Source organism: Lepeophtheirus salmonis, chromosome 1 (genome assembly GCF_016086655.4).
Source record: "Lepeophtheirus salmonis chromosome 1, UVic_Lsal_1.4, whole genome shotgun sequence".
NCBI lineage: Eukaryota > Metazoa > Arthropoda > Copepoda > Siphonostomatoida > Caligidae > Lepeophtheirus > Lepeophtheirus salmonis.
Window position 1 is genome coordinate 33,632,230 of NC_052131.2, and position 17,277 is coordinate 33,649,506.

Below are 17,277 nucleotides of genomic sequence, written 5' to 3' on the forward strand. Positions count from 1 at the left end.
GACGCTGACGTCATACCTAATGGAAATAGATATAAAAAAAAACATGGGCTGTTTGTAATTTTTATTAGTTGTCAGTTGAGAATATTAATGATCATAACATCAATATGGAATGTGAATGCCACTGGTTGTCTAGATTATTCGGTGTTACTCTCGTGATTATTACCTCTTGGCTTTACATAAGGAGAAAGAAGTTGACTTCATCCATACCTTATTCACATGTATTGATTACAGGTGGGTCCTCTGGGATCGGTAAAGCAACTGCAAAAGAAGTCTTGAAAAGAGGAACAAGTTTGGTAACTTTATGGGCACGTAATAAAGGAAAACTCGAGGATGCAAGGGAAGAAATTATCAAAGAAACGGGAGGAAGAGTCAACATATTTTCTGTGGATGTTACGGGAGGATTATCGGGGATTCACAACGTTTTTGAGGAAACAATTCGAGATGGAGGAGATCTTCGGTGAGATTTTGATGTACAATTTTAATTGAATACTTATATCATTATGTGTATATATTTTAGAATGGTGATTCATTGCGCTGGATCCTCTATGGCAGGCACTATAGAAGACACCTCTATCGAAGACTATAATTGTATGATGAACATTAATTACTTTGGAACTGTAAACGTAACTAAAGTGGTTTTGCCTCATCTGAAAAAAGAAAATAAGGAAATTCCATCCCGTATAACTCTTATTTCGTCCATAGCAGGAGTCATGGGTCTCTATGGCTTCACAGCTTACTCTGCCTCAAAATTCGCACTTAGAGGATTTGCGGAGTCTTTAGAAATGGAGGTTCGTCCCCATGGTATTAGCGTTACTTTAAATCTACCTCCTGATACGGATACACCTTCTTTCGCTGAGGAAAATAAATCAAAGCCTCTAGAGACTAAACTTTTGTCAGAAACGGCAGGACTATTTCAACCCGAAACCGTAGCTAAAGGAATCGTAGATGATACTTTAAATGGTGTATTTCTTTCATCCGTCGGCTTAGATGGATGGTTAATTCGTTGTATTACTTGTGGAATGAGTCCAGTTTCCTTTGGAACCATGTTTTTACAAACATTTTGTGTTGGACCTCTGAGATTTGTATCCTGGTGCTATACTATTTATTTTGCCAGAACTGTTGCCAAATGTTTTGCAAAAAGATTAAAAAGGAGTTGTAGTTCTGTCTTTTAAATGGAAACTATTAAATTAAGTAATAAATGTTACCCATTGAAATTTGACTTATAAATGTTTAATTATTATTGTTTCGTCAAGGCGACGATCAAACACTGCGATTTTTTTGGGCTTTTTTTCCTATAATGGCTTTTGCATTAACCTCTCATCAGCTTAGCTGGCTAGTCCACATGAAACAAGCTGTAATGTTGATACTGAGATGGGAAAATACAGAAGGAAAAAGGAAGAACCAATGAAAAGAAGTGAAATCATCGTATGCCCGTAATGAATCTAGTGCCTTCACTCTTTTTGTACAAATTAGATGTACACAGCAAAATAGTTACTTCTTCTAGCGGGGTGATCCAGTTATCTTTCTGTGATTGTAGGAAATCCAAGAAATGAAGACTCGAATTATTTTTCTGCTCATTTGTATCCTTTCCCTGAATCATTTTATAGAGGCTAAAAAGAAAAAGAAAGGAAGTAAAAAAACAATTTCAAGTGGAGAGCTCAAGTGTTTAGTTTGTAGGGCACTCAGTGAGGAAATTGACGGATATATTGCTGGGATTGATCCCAATAAAAAAACAGTAACTGGAACTTTTCGGATAGACTCTAATGGAAAACAAGAAAAGACGATTGTGAGTCCTGACCAGAGGTTTTTTTATATTTATTAAATTATCTCGTATTTCACTTATGTCTTTGAACCTTATCGCTAGATCCCATATGCCCGATCTCAGGAGAGTTTGTATGAAATGATTGATAAAATATGTGAACGCTTCAGTGACTACGCTCAAGCAACCAATAAGTCGACTGGCAAGCTGGCAGTTATTCCTTTGACCACTCCAAAGGGAAATATGAATCCAAATTTTAGCGATTATAATATTCTTCCTGATGATGAACTCAACAAAAAGCTCACGTTCCATGTATGAAATACTCAACTTACTTCTATTACGAATTAATTATCCTTTTTTCCTCTTACTTAGTGCCAGAGCATCGTTGAAGACTTAGACGATGAAATCATATCCTTGTACGCAGTTGAGAATGCCGAAAAACTAGAGTCTCAACTCTGCTCCAACATTTGTCCCGAAGGAAAAAAGGAAGAGCTCTAATGAGTATGATAAGAGTAAAATCATAGATCCTGGTATTTTATATAATCAAAGGATACTCAGTATTACGTAATATTGTTATATCATAGGTTTTTACATTTTTTCTTTAAAAAAAACGAATTAAAAAACAATTCATTCTAAAGTAAAAGCGCATCGATCCAGAGGTTTATTTTTAGAGCTTTGAACTTGAGGGATTCAAACTTATTAGAGAGCATGACCAAGGATTCACTAAATGCCTCTTTATAAATATTTGGACGTGTGAGATTAAGAGTTAGAAGTTGCTCGATAAGGATGAGTGTTCGATGTAATTGTTGCTCGTTTGACGTCTCTGACAATAGTTTTGATTTTAAAACTGAGAGGGATGTAAGGATGTTAAGTTTCCTGATTCTAAAAAAAATAAAATATGTAAATATATAAAAAAAAAACTCTTTATCACGTACTTTTGAACGACTTCATCTGCCTCTATATAGGATTTAAGAGGTTTCTTAATATCACAGAATGAATTTATTTCCATACTTTCCAAGGAATTTATAGATATGTCATTGTTTTCATTGACTTTCATGTCCTCTCTAAAGATTAATTTTTCTTAATTACTACTACCATGTACATTGCCTGGGATTATGATTGGTTTTAGATCTTACCTCATTTCAACAACCAACTCAGATGTTGACATATTTAAGGCGACCTTGTACGTCTCTTCTATTCTATTTTCAATTTTTTCTTCCTCCTCATCTGATTCCCAACCTCCTCCAGCTCTACCTTTTATATGAGCTTTATGAGTTGGTGAGGATTTTTTTAATTTACTGTTATCAGGACTGGAAGAAGAAATTAATGTAGATGACGTTTGAGGAATGTTGACGGCAACATAATCCCCAGGAGACTCTGAGGAAAGGCACTCTTCAATAATTCTTGACTTTTCATTTGTAAATACGAGGGATTCTTCTACTAAATCACGGAGTTTGTCTGTCCAACTCTCTAATATATAAAAATAGTCAAAATGATGTATGGTCATTGGATTCCGGGTTATTTATCTACCTTTATTTGTGATTGAATCCTTGCCAAAACCATCATACTTTTTGTCTTTCACATTGCTTGAGCCATGACCAGAATAACTGTGACTCAGTCTAGGAGTTACTTCCTCCAATGACTCGTCGGAATCTTTGTTCACAACTTCATCAGAAAATATATATTCCCGAGTCTCCTACGTAGAGAAAGGAGCGAGAAGTGAATTAATTAATAAGCAAGTAATTGAGTCGATTATATAATATAATTATACTTTGGAGAGCCTTTGCGATATTCCGCCAGAGTTGGAGTACTCCCGAAGAATTTCATCGTATCGTGACTCTCTCCAAAGATTTCTAAATGTTCTTGAGCCATGGAATGCAAGCTTATGAATGATTTTTAGGATACGAACTTTACTGTCAGTCAGGTTCAAGGCCTTACTGTAGAAATAACTCATGAATCGATTCGCTTCGGGACCGCCTGAGTAACTTAAGTCAATCAATTCTTCATAAACGTATCCCCATTCTCCAGATAAGGATTTTTGTAGTAAAGGAACCTATAAGTAAAAAGGTAAATGATGTTTAAACATGTTGAAAAGGACCGTAATGATACAATGAAAGATTTACATGCTTCAAAAGAACTGCATCCTCCACTAATTTCCTATCTAACAATTTATCCATTGTTATTCACTCCACTGATCCGATAATGACTGAGTGGCTCGCAAGAAGAAGAAGCTTGAATAAATAAAGCATTATTTAATAATATGTAACATAATAATTTTGAGAGTGAGTGTCAAATAATTTCTTCGAACCAAATTTCTTCCTTTTTTTCCTTCCTCTACACAGGCTCGAAAATAGAAAAATGGCATCAACACCAAATGCTATATTTTCTATTTTTTGTACATAATCTTATCATGTGACGCCAGTTATAAAAGTTGCTATTTTAGCAGTAATTTCAGTGGATCATTTATGTTTTATGAGGTCATAGAGAGGAAGTAGCTAGGGAAAGAGAATAAGTAGCTAAGAGAAGTTTTGTACAAAGACTTGGGATCCCTGCCAGAGGCTATTAATAATACATAGAGAAATAATATAGATTGATTTAGCTATCTCTTACTTGAAAGAACGAGAAAGGGTTGACGCCGGATTACATCTTTTGAATTGAGAATTCTTCTCCACAAAGGACTGATCCTTGATTAGCTGGACTTTGATTGTAAAAGGTAAGGAGTCTCTCGTGTGAATGTGAGTGTGCAGTATTGCGTAATGCAGGCTGTGATTCATGACTTTGCTTTAGTACTAGGATGAGTGTCGTGACAGGAGCGGCGAATCCTTTGGATTATCTCTTCAAATTGAGTACTCAGCGGAAGCTCCCTGCGCCGGTATTTAACCAAGTCGTGGAGGATGGCCCTCCCCACATGAAGACATTTGTTTGGCGCTGTACATTTATGCAAATCACGGCGGAAGGGAAAGGTAAGGAGGACTTTGACTCATTTTCTGGGTTTTTCTCATTCTGTTCCTTTTCAGGGCGCTCGAAAAAGGAAGCTAAAACCGCTGCTGCACGTGCAATTAAAGATAGTCTGAATCCAGATAATTTACCACCGGAAGCCCCGTCCGGTAACAATCGCAAAAGAAAAACAGACAAAAACAACTCTTCGAATGCCAACAACAATTCGGATTCCTCAGCCCTAATCCAGGATCATAACAACACATCGACTACTCAAAGTCTGAACAAGAAGAGGAAAAAAGGAACTTCTTTTTCCAAGAAACATGGAGCACATGGAATGTTTAGTCCAGTGATGCCTCCTTTTGCCCCAGTGCAGCCCTACGTACAATCCTTTGGATTCCGTGGTAAAATGAGCGTGGATGATCACTATGTAATAACAAAGCATAAGAATATTTATCCCAAAGATGATGAGTTGGAATATATACTCAAGCTTGTGACACAAGTCGAAGAATCCTTGAGATCTTGTAGTGATGCGTTAGCTGAGATTAATGCCAAAGAAGCCAAGGGGTGCAAAGAAGTGTCTGAGGAGGATAAAGAGGAATATAGAGACATATTGGGGGTAGCTAGAATAGGAGATTTAGCGAAAGGACTTCTTTTATCCTCTGATCGATCCGTGGATTTAGTTATTATGTGCAAGGAAATGCCCACGATAGATGATCTTTTAAAACTCTCGAATGCTATGACTTTAAAATTAAAAGAACTTGATTCTCCCAATGCGTATAAAATAGTAGTTTCTGAAGAAGAAGCTGGATTCAAGGTATCATATTCACCAAGTAAGGAAGGTGAAGATGAGGTGGAGGTGGACGACGAAGGAGGAGAGGAAAGAACGTCGTATATCACAAAAGTGACACTCACCTCATCTAAAGTCAAGTCTCCTGAAAAAGAAACAACTGCTGAGGAAGATGTGATGAACGGTGTTCAAACTGAAGAAAAGGAGTATCTCAACAATTTGAAAGTGGAAACAGCTCTTATTGAACTTCGAAGGAGTAACTGGTTTGCCTCCATGGCATCTGGCCTTCCATCTTGTGTAGAATGTATACGGATTATTAAGGAAATGTCACGTCGGGACCCTTCATGGTCTTGTCTTTCTAATTGGTTAATAGAGCTATTGGTTGAAAGGTCATTATTTTCTGCACACCAGCCCCTGAGCCCTGCTAGTTCTCTTCTAAGAGTCTTGGAAGTATGATGTTGCTTTATTTAATTGCTTCTTCAGTCTTATAACTATTACTACTAATCAACATCCTTTTCTTTAAATTAAAATAGGTGATCAGCTCGGGCATTTTTCTTAATGGAGGATCAGGCTTGAAGGATCCTTGTGAGAAAGAAGACACCGATGTATCTGAATATTTGACTCCTCAACAGAGAGAGGATTTAACTCATAGTGCTCAGTATTTCATTCGCCTAATTACTTATCGTCAAATCAACAAGGTATTGGGAATGGAAAAACTACCTCCCAAAGGTAAACATAAGGCCCAAAATAAGAATGGGAGTAGTGGTGGTGGTGGTGGTGGTGCTGCTGCTGCTGCTGTTGAGGCTCCAGCAACCCCAACTGCTTCTGAAACAAGTACGGCTTAAGTCATGTTGTAGTGATTTAACTACTATGTACTTTATGTCACCATCATCATGTTCACTACACCAAGATGTCGTCAATTTTTTCCTCTCCTTATACGTTTTCTCCTCTATCAATAATTATTATGATTTTTAACCAAAAGTGTAATAGTAATTAAGTAAAATGTTTGAATCCTATAATACTTATTATTTTTTTAATCTATAGTAGTTGTGCTCCTCACGACTGCCAAGACCCATTAGAAATGACAATTATGTATGTATAATCCATATATATATAATCTTAATATATCTATCTATGTGTATATACAATTAGATTCTTATTAAGATATTAAAAGTCACAATCCAATAGTTATCTATTTAAAAAAAGAAATGGAAAAAGAACGAAATCTTTGTACAAAATTTAAATTTGGATATTTTTGCGTTTCATTTTATGCACTACAAGTGTGTGTATCTAAAGTATCATTGTATTTAAAGTCATGCCTCTCTCTCTCTATCCATTTTTGTCTTGAAATAAAAATTTGAACATGAATACTCATCATTTGAGACTTTTATTTCCCATTTCCCCCCTAATTAATAATAATGACTAGCTAGTGGTTGTTGTTCTTCGGGCTGTATTCTGGGTGAATGCTTAATACTCTTTTATTCGGTCTATCTGAAGAAAACAGCTTGTGGAATGCCGGATTGGCTTTTTCTTGTATAGGTACCGTGTATGTATGACCTATGTACTCATTTATGAGTCTTGCAAATTATCCAGAGTTTATTTTTTCTACAAAGTTTCAAAGAGAATATGATAATAATTAATATTAACATTATTGATCCTTGATCTAATCTAACTGATCTTGAACTGATGGGCAGCTCAATTTATATTGTATAATATTTTGGTATTGACTTCTTTTAGTTCATTTTAAACTGACCGACGTAGAGCAATTTTTTAATGCTAAATACCCGATCTCAACTGAGTATGTATATTATTAATGTAGTTACGTTTTTGTTTATTTCCTTATTACTTATTGTCAGTGCATTTACTTGATTGTTTTTTCCGCTAAAAAACAATGACTCATAAAATTATAATTTGAAAGAATGAAATACATTACTCTAATGATACGGTTGTACATAATATTATGTTAAGGTATTATAATGAGAATGTAAAATGTATTTATATTATTGCCATCTGATATAAGTGACACGAATCATGATGGATACTGCAAAACCTTTCTCAGGGCACGCGGTAAGAGGCGTTGGATGATGATCCCTTTTCCCACACTAAACCATCGGGATAGAACTCTTCAACAAATTTCTCAAGGTGAAGAAGAACGCGATGCCAGGAATTGATCCATTCTTTTTTGAGGAATCCCTGACAACTCACCCTCCTTAAGTACAATCTCAAAACACCTTTGTTCTTGTAGGAATTCAACGGGTTTTGTGTCTTTGATAATCCATCCTGCAGCAGAAATAGTAGTTTGTATCAATTCATAAAGAGCTTTGTATTGTTTTTTAGAGGAGGACTTTTTTGGTATTCGTATTTGATTGATGAGATCCGCTTGTCGAGGTCCACTTCCTGAGGCATTAGGTACGCTGTAGGAGTCTGAAGCATTCCTCAGAAACTCTTTTTGTAAACTAAATAGCTTTTGAACGAGGGAGGCTTGATGAGTGAGGTCATCATCTGTCAGAAAGGATGTGTGAGTCACATAGGATCGCACGGCACTTAGAACTCTCTCATCGAAGATATCAGCTATTGAGTGTTCCTAAAAGGTGTAATGTGTAGTAGGTAGAGAGCTCAAAATAGCACAATAATAGAGAGTTCGGATTCTTTCCTACCTTGTCGGTACACTGACTTTGAATATCAATTATGAGTTGATGAGAACTATCATACTGCTTTTGAGGAATAACAGGGAATAACATTTCCTCGGGAACGCCAAAGGGATGAGGGGGGCCAGTCATGAGTTTTTGATTATCTTATTTGTTCCACCTTCCAAATACATACCTTGAATAAAGGCCACGATTTTAGCTTAATTTAATAAGAAGATAACTCTGATATCAATATTGTACGTATATGAATATACTAATAAAATATTTAAGAAACAATATATCAATACTCAGTCATGAGAAATTGCCTTCTTTATACTTTGTACATTGATATAACATAACTATGATAGTATGTTATGTAGTCGTAATACATTCATTGATCATACCAATGGTTAACTAATTAGTTATTAATTAAATAGATTCCTTAGATATATATTATGTCAAAATATTTTTATATAAAGACAGTCTCTTGGAAACAAGGAGGAAGTTAGATGGGTCAATTACTTGTTATGGCCTTATTACTTATAAAGTTATGATTACTTCGCATTTATGAATAAAAGTATGCTTGCATTTTGTATAAGAGGATTACACTATCTACATTGTATTTAATGCATAAAAGTATAAAGTAAGATTGGATGAGAAATCTGATACTATTCATTAAATTAATTACAACATTTATAGAAATGCTGAGAAGGGAAAGAAGAAGAAGCTCTTTCACAGCTTCTCCTTTGCCGTGAATACTATACTTCAGCTTGTTACTCTTCTAAAAATGTAATTGCTTTCTAAAAATAAGGCAAATGAATGTATGTATTAAGTACGTCTATGTAAAGGAGTAGAACACACACACGATTAAGGACATTGATGAACAACACATAAACATGAATATTATTTGATAGTCGACCTCCAAAAGAATGTCATTAACAAAGCGAATATCTTTTCGAGACGATTCCTCCTCTACAGCTCCACAAACCCTTGACTCTGGATGTTTAGCTGTTGAAGATGAATGCGGTGGATGTGGAGAGTCATCTGATGGAGAAAAACCAGGGCTCAAAAGGAGAGTGGACTTATTTTCTGGGATTGCTCTTATCGTAGGAACAATGATTGGATCGGGTATCTTTGTTTCTCCTACAGGACTACTCGAACGGACTGGAAGTGTTCCATATTCTCTCTGTGTATGGGGGTTATGTGGAGTCGTAAGTATGCTTGGAGCTCTGGCATATGCTGAATTGGGTACAATGATTACATCCTCAGGCGCAGAGTACGCGTACTTTATGTTGGCTTTTGGCCCTTTTCCAGCCTACATGTTTAGTTGGGTATCTACTATGATTATAAAACCGAGTCAATTAGCAATCATATGCTTAAGTTTTGGAGAATATGTCGTGGAAGCATTCACTGATGAGTGCCCTCCATCGAATACTACGTTAAAGCTTGTTGGTGTTGTTACGGTTGCAGTCGTAACCCTTGTTAACTGTCTCAGCGTACGTCTAGCCACAGCAGTTCAAAACTTTTTCTGTTTTTGCAAATTGGCTGCTATTGTAATCATTGTCGGTGGAGGGATGTGGAAGATCATTTCAACAAATGGTGCTGCAGCATCTGGATTTCTATCCACTCCAGAAGAATATGCAAAAGTTCCTAGTATTGGAGCTCTTGCAACAGCGTTTTATTCTGGGTTATGGGCCTATGATGGTTGGAATAACTTGAATTATGTGACAGAGGAAATCATTAATCCCAAAAGAAATTTACCCTTATCCATCATAATTGCAATTCCTATGGTTACTGTCTGCTATCTCCTCGTGAATATTTCATATTTGAGTGTAATGTCTCCCTCTGAAATGCTCATATCAGATGCTGTGGCCATTACTTTTGGAAATCGTATTCTTGGTGCATTTGCATTTCTCATGCCTCTCTCAGTCGCAGTCTCAACATTTGGATCTGCCAACGGTACTATTTTTGCAGCTGGAAGACTTTGCTATGTTGCAAGTAGAGAAGGTCACTTGGTAGATGTTTTATCTTTCGTACATAAGGACGTTCTTACTCCAGCACCTGCCCTACTCTTTCATGCACTAGTAGCCATTGTTATGATAGTGAGTGGAGACATTGAGTCACTCATAGATTTTTTCTCCTTTACCGTCTGGATCTTTTATGGAATGTCAATGCTGGCTTTATTGATACTTCGGAGAAATCGACCAAATCTACCTCGTCCATACAAAGTCCCTCTAGCCATACCCATAATCGTTCTTATTATGTCTATTTATCTCGTGCTTGCTCCCATTGTGAACGATCCAAGAGTCGAATACATTTACTCCGCTCTCTTCATGGCTTTTGGTGGATTCATTTACCTTCCATTTGTCAGATATAAGTTAAAACTTCCATTTATTGATAAATTAACACAGTGGAGTCAATTACTCTTCAAAATCATACCTCCTGGAACCATGCCGGACTGCTGAGGGCAACTATGTATATACAAAATGAGTATATCTTGATGCGAGATTTGGACTTACAATCCGCTTATATTTTTATAGAGTATAATTCATTTATTATGTATCTAGTAATTCAAATTAAATATCAAATAAAAATTTATGAACTTTAAATGCATTAATTAGGGTAGGGCGTGTATTTTTGCGTTTAGAGGTTTGTCCCAAAATATTAGGCGAATTTTTCAAATGCTTAATGTATGTTTGCCTGCTAGCATTAAAATGTTTAATTCTTCTATTCCACGTGGGCAACATTAATTTAGAAAGAAATAAAATCCTACAATTTTAACAAGTGGTGCACACATTTCACTCCCATGATAAAAAAGTGATTTTTTGGGTAACCTAATTAGTAATTTAAATAGGAAAAAATCCTCGTAGCTCCTGAAACTATATTGTTTACTGCATTGAATAAAAAGGGACCTACCTATTTTTTTCATCGAGTTTTCGGAATTATACATTTATGATTTAAGTGAAAATTTTATACGAGATTTTGAGCAGTCATGAACCAAAAATTGAAATGCACGCATTTGATCCCACCCTGTCCCATTTATTAATTTCACTATTGTAAAAAAAATATTAGAAAAATCGATCAATCATCATTGACCTTTTGATTAATAAGGTAATCAGTTAATTAAATGGTCAATTGAACTTGCTCGTTTGAATTTGCGTACCATGTCGATGTGTGACTCAAATGACAATTCTGATTCAACTTATTACCTGGTCAGACAAATACACCTTTGTCTCGAATGAATACACTAACAACAAAGAACTGATAAGAAAAGGGATTGAGAAGCGAATTAAAGAAGAGTTTATAAGTGTGCTTTATAGGAAGACCGGCTAGAGGATGACGGTAAGAATTTTCATGAATTACATGATAGTCGATTGATAACTCTCAAAGAACTCAAGCTATGTTTAATACTTACTCTGAATAAGCAGAGGACAGAGCTTAATAATGTATAAATAATAATTAATTAATAGCATACACTTTAGCTACAATTTAAAATGGCCTTATTCTGTGTTAAAAACGTGACAAACTGTGATCGTGTCTACGACTGTCTCGATCGGAGTGATGAAAACAATTGCATCTATTATGGATCCTCGAATTCATCGACGGAGTCCACGGACTTTACTCTTTTTGGCTTAAATGCAATTCAATGGACCTTTTCAATACTTGCCATTGGGATTCCAGTCGTTATACTGATCTATATGGGTATACAAAAAATAATCCTGACTTGTGGTCTCGTGGATGAGACTTATGAAGGAGACTCCATTTCAATTGATGACGCTGTTCCTGTCACAGATAATTCAAAGAGAGATGAACTAAATAGAGTTCTGGATTTCATTGTATATATAGATAATGCTCTTGATGAACCCGAGTCTCTTGATAAAGAAAGACTCTATGAAATTTTTGCAGATATTCATGACTCTCCATTATGGCTCCAAAATATCCGTGCCTTCTTTGAGATACTTAATTTGCTCTGTGAAAGTGATGAAAGGAAGATTGTATCCTTTTGTTCTTTATTTCGAGAAATGGAAATGCTCTACCATGAGGATAATGTGCTTCATATGGATTTGTGTCTTAAGAACAATTTAGGCTACCATTTCTCGGCTCTTTTTTATTGGAATGCAGAGCCACCTGCTATTAGAAATTTTTACTTGAAATGTATTCCATGGAAATGCTACTCCATCATCAATAGGTTTGTTCATACTTAAATATCTCCTTTACCGTTTGATTGTACTATATACAGTCATAATTTTTCAGCCAATGGTGGAAGGTGACTAAGATGTTCCTTGGACTTATCATCGAGACTCTTGGTCATTTCATTGATTTAATTGGTGACTGGATTTTGTTTTTTCTTTTGTGGAACATACTGAGCGACTATCATAATGGAGTTGTTCCTTGGAGAGAAATGGACGGTCAAATCCTGCTTTTTTATGGTTTTATACTATTTTTCCCAGATTTTGTTCTCTCTGGTATATACTTTGGGAGAAATTATCGTTCCCTCTATGGTATCCATGACGATAAAAAATTTAAAACTTGGGTCAATGTTCTTCTTTACTCATCCTGCATTTTTTCAGCTCCCTTTCTTCCGGGATACCTCTTTGTCTCCAGATTTCAACTGGCATACAAAAATGCTCAAATTCAAAGAGATATATGGAAGTATCTGAGTCGGTATTTTGAAGACAAATCAAATGGTGATTCATTAGAGCTTTTACATCTATTGGATTTTTTCGAGAGGAATCGTTCCTCAAGAATTGGAATACGAAAAGTCTTGAAAGAGTCCAAGCATTTAGAGGCTTCGACAGAGACATTTTTTCATTTTGCTCTTCAAGTTGTGCTATTAATTTCTATCAATTTTGAACAAAATTTTGGATCTCCAGTCATTGAGATCTTCGGAGCGCATAAAAACTCTGTCAGCTATGTTTTATACTTGAACTTCGTCATACATTTTGTTCGTCTTGTATTTACTAGAGTACAAATGGAGTCCGCTTCAAAAATGGGGTTCTTTCCTGATTTGGCGAAACTTGTATTTTTTCTATTCTCTGCATTTGCCCTTAGTGCCAAAATATTTGCTATCATTTTATATTTTGCTCCATCCTTGGGATTTTTTGGCTTATCTGTTCACTTTGACAGAGGAAGCAACATTCCTTTTAATGATGAACTAGGGGTGGAAGATAACATATCCGCCGAGAAAAGGACAGACTACACACTCCTCAACCTATCCAGCTATTATGTCATATTCCTTTTATCCATTGTCGTGCAGTTGACATCTCTCTGGAGTATTAAATTCTTTAGTTCTCCTCGATTCAAAAAATTTCCCAATGGAAGCATACTTCACTTATTCAATTGCCTCTCATTTCCTGGCATATTTAAAGACTGGGATGTGATTGAGAGATTGAATTATGAAGAAGAGGATGAGGAGATAGACGAGAGCGGAGACACTTATCTCCAAGTCCTCAAATACTCAAAACAGTACAAGGAAGTCAAGACTGAAACACGCATCACCATTTTGTGGCATTCATTTGTCAATTTTCTTCTTTGTGTTCCAACCTTCATTAATTCAGTTAAAGTAATTATGAAACATAAGTTGTTGGAAACAACCCCGCTTAACGAAGAAGTGAATGCATACATTTCGGCTTGGTGTCTATTATTTATTCCCCCAGTTGTATTTCTTATTGTTCAACCCTTAGTTATTTATGGGTTAATTATGTTCTATTATGCTAGAGCTCATCCCTGGTCTAGAATTCTAGCTCATTCTAAGTCATCATAGTTTTATTTATGAATTTTATTCTGAGAATTACTGCTTTTTATATATTTTGTTATATATATTTTAGATATTCACAAATATTTATAGTTTGGTGTATATATTTATTTATCTTGTACGAATTTGTTTGTACATCATTTGATCAATTTTAATGCTTATTATAATTTACAGCTCATACAAAGCCTTATCTCTTATGCGATTTTATGTTAGTAAGATAAGATAGAAGTATGGCGAATATCACAAGGAATAAAATAAAAGGGTTTCATTTCACTGCCTTTTAATCTTTGTATGAATGTGTTATAGATTGTAACGTGTTTCATTTTCGAGAATAAACTCTGGAATCTTAATATATTAGTAGTATTGGTCATTTGTGTCTGATTTCACGGGTATGACTGTAAAGCCTAAGAAAATAATTTCCAAAGTGAAGGATGCTGCTTCCAGTTGGTCATATGCCTCATTTTTCGAGTCGGAGTGGACAGGCCCACATTCTCCCTTCCTTACTAGTACTGGAATATATTTGTTGTATAGGTTCATCATCTGGGCTTTTGTATTTACTAATTTTTCAATACATATAATATTTGCTGGAGCCCTGGGGAATGCTAGGGTTGGCTTAATAGTATTTTCTTATTTAACAATACAAGTGAGTCCTAATAATTATTAAGTATGAGGAATGTAGATAAAAATTGTTTGGTTTCTTCCAGAGTATGACTTTAGTGAATATTTATTTTACTCTGGAATTTTTTGTAGCTATTATCTATTTCTTGAAGGAGAAAAAAAATCGAGAAAATATCCCTATCAGGTTTGTATATTACATAATATATCATAATTATATAATGTATATTCGTAACTTATTCATTATAATCCATGAATTTCTTACGACGCAAGTATTCAGCTACCCAAGGACAATGGGAAAGTACCTTTATGGGTAAGTGCAAAAGGAACACTTGGAAACATAACCATCGTATCGGCATTTACGGTTACTGTCCTTTACTGGTCTCTCTTATATGCATACGATGATGACAAAGCCACTTATTCGAATATTTTTATTCATGGATTGAACTCAGTTGTTTGTGTCATTGATATATTTATTATTGAGCGCAATGTCTCTCTCTATCACTTTTATCAACCCATTCTCTTTGGAGTCTGGTATGGAGCTGATTATTCCAATAATTAAACATTTTTTTTAAATATCTGAGACTTCTTTTTAGGTACATCTCCTATTCAATCATATACTTTTTTGCTGGAGGAACGAATTTAGATGGAGATCCATACATTTATCCCATATTAGATTGGAGAAACCCTGGAGTTGCAATCCTCACAGTACTTGGTTCACTGATCGTGCTGATCTGTAATCATGCTCTGTACTATGCTTTTTATAAAATACGTCTCTTTCTTCGAAAAACATTATTAGGAACATCCAAACACAAAGAAAAGTCTGAAATCCAGGATAAGAATATCTACACGATCCAATACTCAAATGATCAATTTCATTTCTCCTGATTAAAACATTTGAAATAAATAAGTTCAACTATTCAAAACATAATATCCAAATGAAAAGTTACTAGGTATTAAAAAAAAACCCCTTTATTGATCAAATAAACTGTTACTTGTATATTATGTTGGCTTGTAAAATACTTATTATAAGGTAGATAAAATGTCATCTCAGGGGATATCAACATCCAAATTAGGACTGAGAAGGTGTATTTCTCCGGCCTCAACTACACTAGCAATTAAACAAAAATATACGTCGGAAGTAAGAGAAAATTATCTTCCTTTCGAGGCTGGGATCCGTTCTAAAATATTCATGGAGAGTCTCGAATATAGGCATTGTTAATCTTTATTTTTAAAACTGTATTGCACATATATAGTAAATTAACTCTACATAGAGATTTGTTTGAAGGAGAGTTTGATAGTTCTACTATTTAATCGTTACGTAATTATTAATTATAATGATTAACAATGAATATATATGTACGTGAAGAGAGCAGCGTAGAAATGCAGGTTTCAAGCATTCGAAGATAGAATGGTTGGACGAAGACGAGAATAGGAGGTACAGAGACATTATTGTCTGAGAGTATATTATATACTTCTATGTTACTATCCGACTATTATCTTGTTTGATCCTTTCTTTCAGATCCCATAAAAAGAATAGTACGACTTCCTGTTCAAAAAACAAAGAGGCTCCAAAACTAGAAGTCTTTTATCTCCCCGAAACTAAATTTCAGAAGAAACGTGAATCCTTGAGAAAAATATACTCTACCAGATCTCGTAAACTTGAGATGCTAGCTATTAAACGAAAAGCTGAAGAAGAGGTTTTTGGGGAAAAAGTTGATGGTTTAACTTCATACGAGAGGAATAAGTTTCTCAATTCACGCTCTAATCTATGTCTCAGTGCACCTTCAGCTAGATCAATGAGTAGTAGTACTGTAGCTATTAATTATCATGATGAAGAAAGCTCAGGGAGTCCGTTAACAAGCTGCTTCAAGACTTCCTCTAAATAGGTTATAAGGATTTATTTCAATATCTTATATTCCCTCTCCTTGTATAAATTAGCTGTTCTCAATCTTTATTTCTATATATTATAGTATGTATTGTAATTAATTCACTTACTAAATAATAATTTGTCTAAGGAAAAATGATTTATTCCTTAATATACTTCACACCACTAGAGATAATTAATTTTTATTTAAAAACTCATTTTTTTCGTGTCAAAGAATGGGATTTGATGAACTCCATTTTTTAAAACTTTTGTAATATCCATAGTCAATTTTTTCCACCCAAAAAACCAAATAAATTCAATAAGTTACGTGTTATATCAAACAAGTCTACAGTTGTCAATTCAATCTTGTTTCTGCAAGTTTTTAAAATTGCGTTTATTTCTTTAATATCTACTTCTGAATGTCAGGAAACATTTGAAAAAGAAGTCAAAACAGTCAATATTGAACACTTTTACTGGTTAAAAATATGTAATTTTCTTGTAATTCTTTAAATTAGGGATTATAAAAACTAAAAAAAATGGTCTTAGACCTAATGCAAGGCTAAAAAACCTTGCTATAGTTATTTTTTTTTCTCAATAAAGTATTTTTTTTTGTAAAAAAAAAGAGGTTTCGCGATCACAAAAAAATGACAAGATCCGACAATTATATTGTCCTACTTATTTATAGATTACTTAATAAGTAATCCATAGGAGGTCAAACAATTACTTTAAACCTGGAATTATATTGCTCTAGTACTCCCTGTACTGGGATATAATAAAGGAGGATTAACAAAAAAACAAACAAAAAAAACATAATTTTGCCAAGTCCATTTTACAAGCCGAATTTATAAAAGTCGATTTTAAATGTTTAATTTTAAAACAAGAAAACCCTCTAAAATGACATTTGTATTCTGGCGCTTTCTATGTTTG

The 17,277-nt window shown here is 34.7% G+C and overlaps 9 protein-coding genes across 10 annotated transcripts; 7 read left to right on the forward strand and 2 right to left on the reverse strand.

Moving 5' to 3' along the window:
- Window positions 1–48: 48 nt before the first annotated feature.
- On the forward strand, window positions 49–1,219 carry Kdsr (3-ketodihydrosphingosine reductase). The gene is made up of 2 exons (XM_040720713.2): window positions 49–457; window positions 518–1,219. The coding sequence occupies exons 1-2, from the start codon at window positions 105–107 to the stop codon at window positions 1,170–1,172; spliced, it is 1,008 nt and encodes a 335-aa protein (XP_040576647.1). The 5' UTR covers window positions 49–104; the 3' UTR covers window positions 1,173–1,219.
- Window positions 1,220–1,253: 34 nt separating this feature from the next.
- Window positions 1,254–2,402, forward strand: LOC121125535 (protein canopy homolog 2). The gene is made up of 3 exons (XM_040720737.2): window positions 1,254–1,786; window positions 1,865–2,071; window positions 2,132–2,402. The coding sequence occupies exons 1-3, from the start codon at window positions 1,550–1,552 to the stop codon at window positions 2,255–2,257; spliced, it is 570 nt and encodes a 189-aa protein (XP_040576671.1). The 5' UTR covers window positions 1,254–1,549; the 3' UTR covers window positions 2,258–2,402.
- On the reverse strand, window positions 2,293–4,147 carry LOC121125501 (uncharacterized). The gene is made up of 6 exons (XM_040720701.2): window positions 3,883–4,147; window positions 3,531–3,812; window positions 3,290–3,455; window positions 2,896–3,229; window positions 2,695–2,823; window positions 2,293–2,641 (listed from the first exon to the last, which is right to left on the reverse strand). The coding sequence occupies exons 1-6, from the start codon at window positions 3,934–3,936 to the stop codon at window positions 2,392–2,394; spliced, it is 1,215 nt and encodes a 404-aa protein (XP_040576635.1). The 5' UTR covers window positions 3,937–4,147; the 3' UTR covers window positions 2,293–2,391.
- A 109-nt stretch (window positions 4,148–4,256) lies between these two features.
- LOC139905767 (zinc finger RNA-binding protein-like) lies at window positions 4,257–6,854 on the forward strand. Its single transcript, XM_071889466.1, has 4 exons — window positions 4,257–4,472; window positions 4,547–4,722; window positions 4,777–5,936; window positions 6,020–6,854. Exons 2-4 carry the CDS (start codon window positions 4,554–4,556, stop codon window positions 6,329–6,331), a joined length of 1,641 nt encoding a protein of 546 aa, XP_071745567.1. The 5' UTR covers window positions 4,257–4,472; window positions 4,547–4,553; the 3' UTR covers window positions 6,332–6,854.
- A 442-nt stretch (window positions 6,855–7,296) lies between these two features.
- On the reverse strand, window positions 7,297–11,413 carry LOC121125546 (uncharacterized). Of its 2 annotated transcripts, none has more exons than XM_040720747.2 (3): window positions 11,323–11,413; window positions 8,144–8,309; window positions 7,297–8,070 (listed from the first exon to the last, which is right to left on the reverse strand). In XM_040720747.2, the coding sequence occupies exons 2-3, from the start codon at window positions 8,264–8,266 to the stop codon at window positions 7,624–7,626; spliced, it is 570 nt and encodes a 189-aa protein (XP_040576681.1). In that variant the 5' UTR covers window positions 8,267–8,309; window positions 11,323–11,413; the 3' UTR covers window positions 7,297–7,623. The 2 variants fall into 2 exon arrangements, with proteins under 2 accessions (XP_040576681.1, XP_040576688.1); XM_040720754.2 differs by lacking the exon at window positions 11,323–11,413 and having other exon boundaries at window positions 7,599–7,766; window positions 7,832–8,070; window positions 8,144–8,276.
- On the forward strand, window positions 8,395–10,722 carry sbm (L-type amino acid transporter sobremesa). The gene has a single exon (XM_040720687.2). It carries the CDS (start codon window positions 9,043–9,045, stop codon window positions 10,576–10,578), a length of 1,536 nt encoding a protein of 511 aa, XP_040576621.1. The 5' UTR covers window positions 8,395–9,042; the 3' UTR covers window positions 10,579–10,722.
- Window positions 11,318–14,218, forward strand: LOC121125484 (uncharacterized). Its single transcript, XM_040720679.2, has 3 exons — window positions 11,318–11,455; window positions 11,596–12,302; window positions 12,368–14,218. The coding sequence occupies exons 1-3, from the start codon at window positions 11,450–11,452 to the stop codon at window positions 13,875–13,877; spliced, it is 2,223 nt and encodes a 740-aa protein (XP_040576613.1). The 5' UTR covers window positions 11,318–11,449; the 3' UTR covers window positions 13,878–14,218.
- Window positions 14,219–14,228: 10 nt separating this feature from the next.
- On the forward strand, window positions 14,229–15,414 carry LOC121125526 (uncharacterized). The gene is made up of 4 exons (XM_040720727.2): window positions 14,229–14,511; window positions 14,573–14,670; window positions 14,757–15,017; window positions 15,080–15,414. Exons 1-4 carry the CDS (start codon window positions 14,260–14,262, stop codon window positions 15,369–15,371), a joined length of 903 nt encoding a protein of 300 aa, XP_040576661.1. The 5' UTR covers window positions 14,229–14,259; the 3' UTR covers window positions 15,372–15,414.
- A 40-nt stretch (window positions 15,415–15,454) lies between these two features.
- LOC139905996 (uncharacterized) lies at window positions 15,455–16,691 on the forward strand. Its single transcript, XM_071890078.1, has 3 exons — window positions 15,455–15,695; window positions 15,853–15,921; window positions 16,006–16,691. The coding sequence occupies exons 1-3, from the start codon at window positions 15,526–15,528 to the stop codon at window positions 16,370–16,372; spliced, it is 606 nt and encodes a 201-aa protein (XP_071746179.1). The 5' UTR covers window positions 15,455–15,525; the 3' UTR covers window positions 16,373–16,691.
- Window positions 16,692–17,277: the final 586 nt, after the last annotated feature.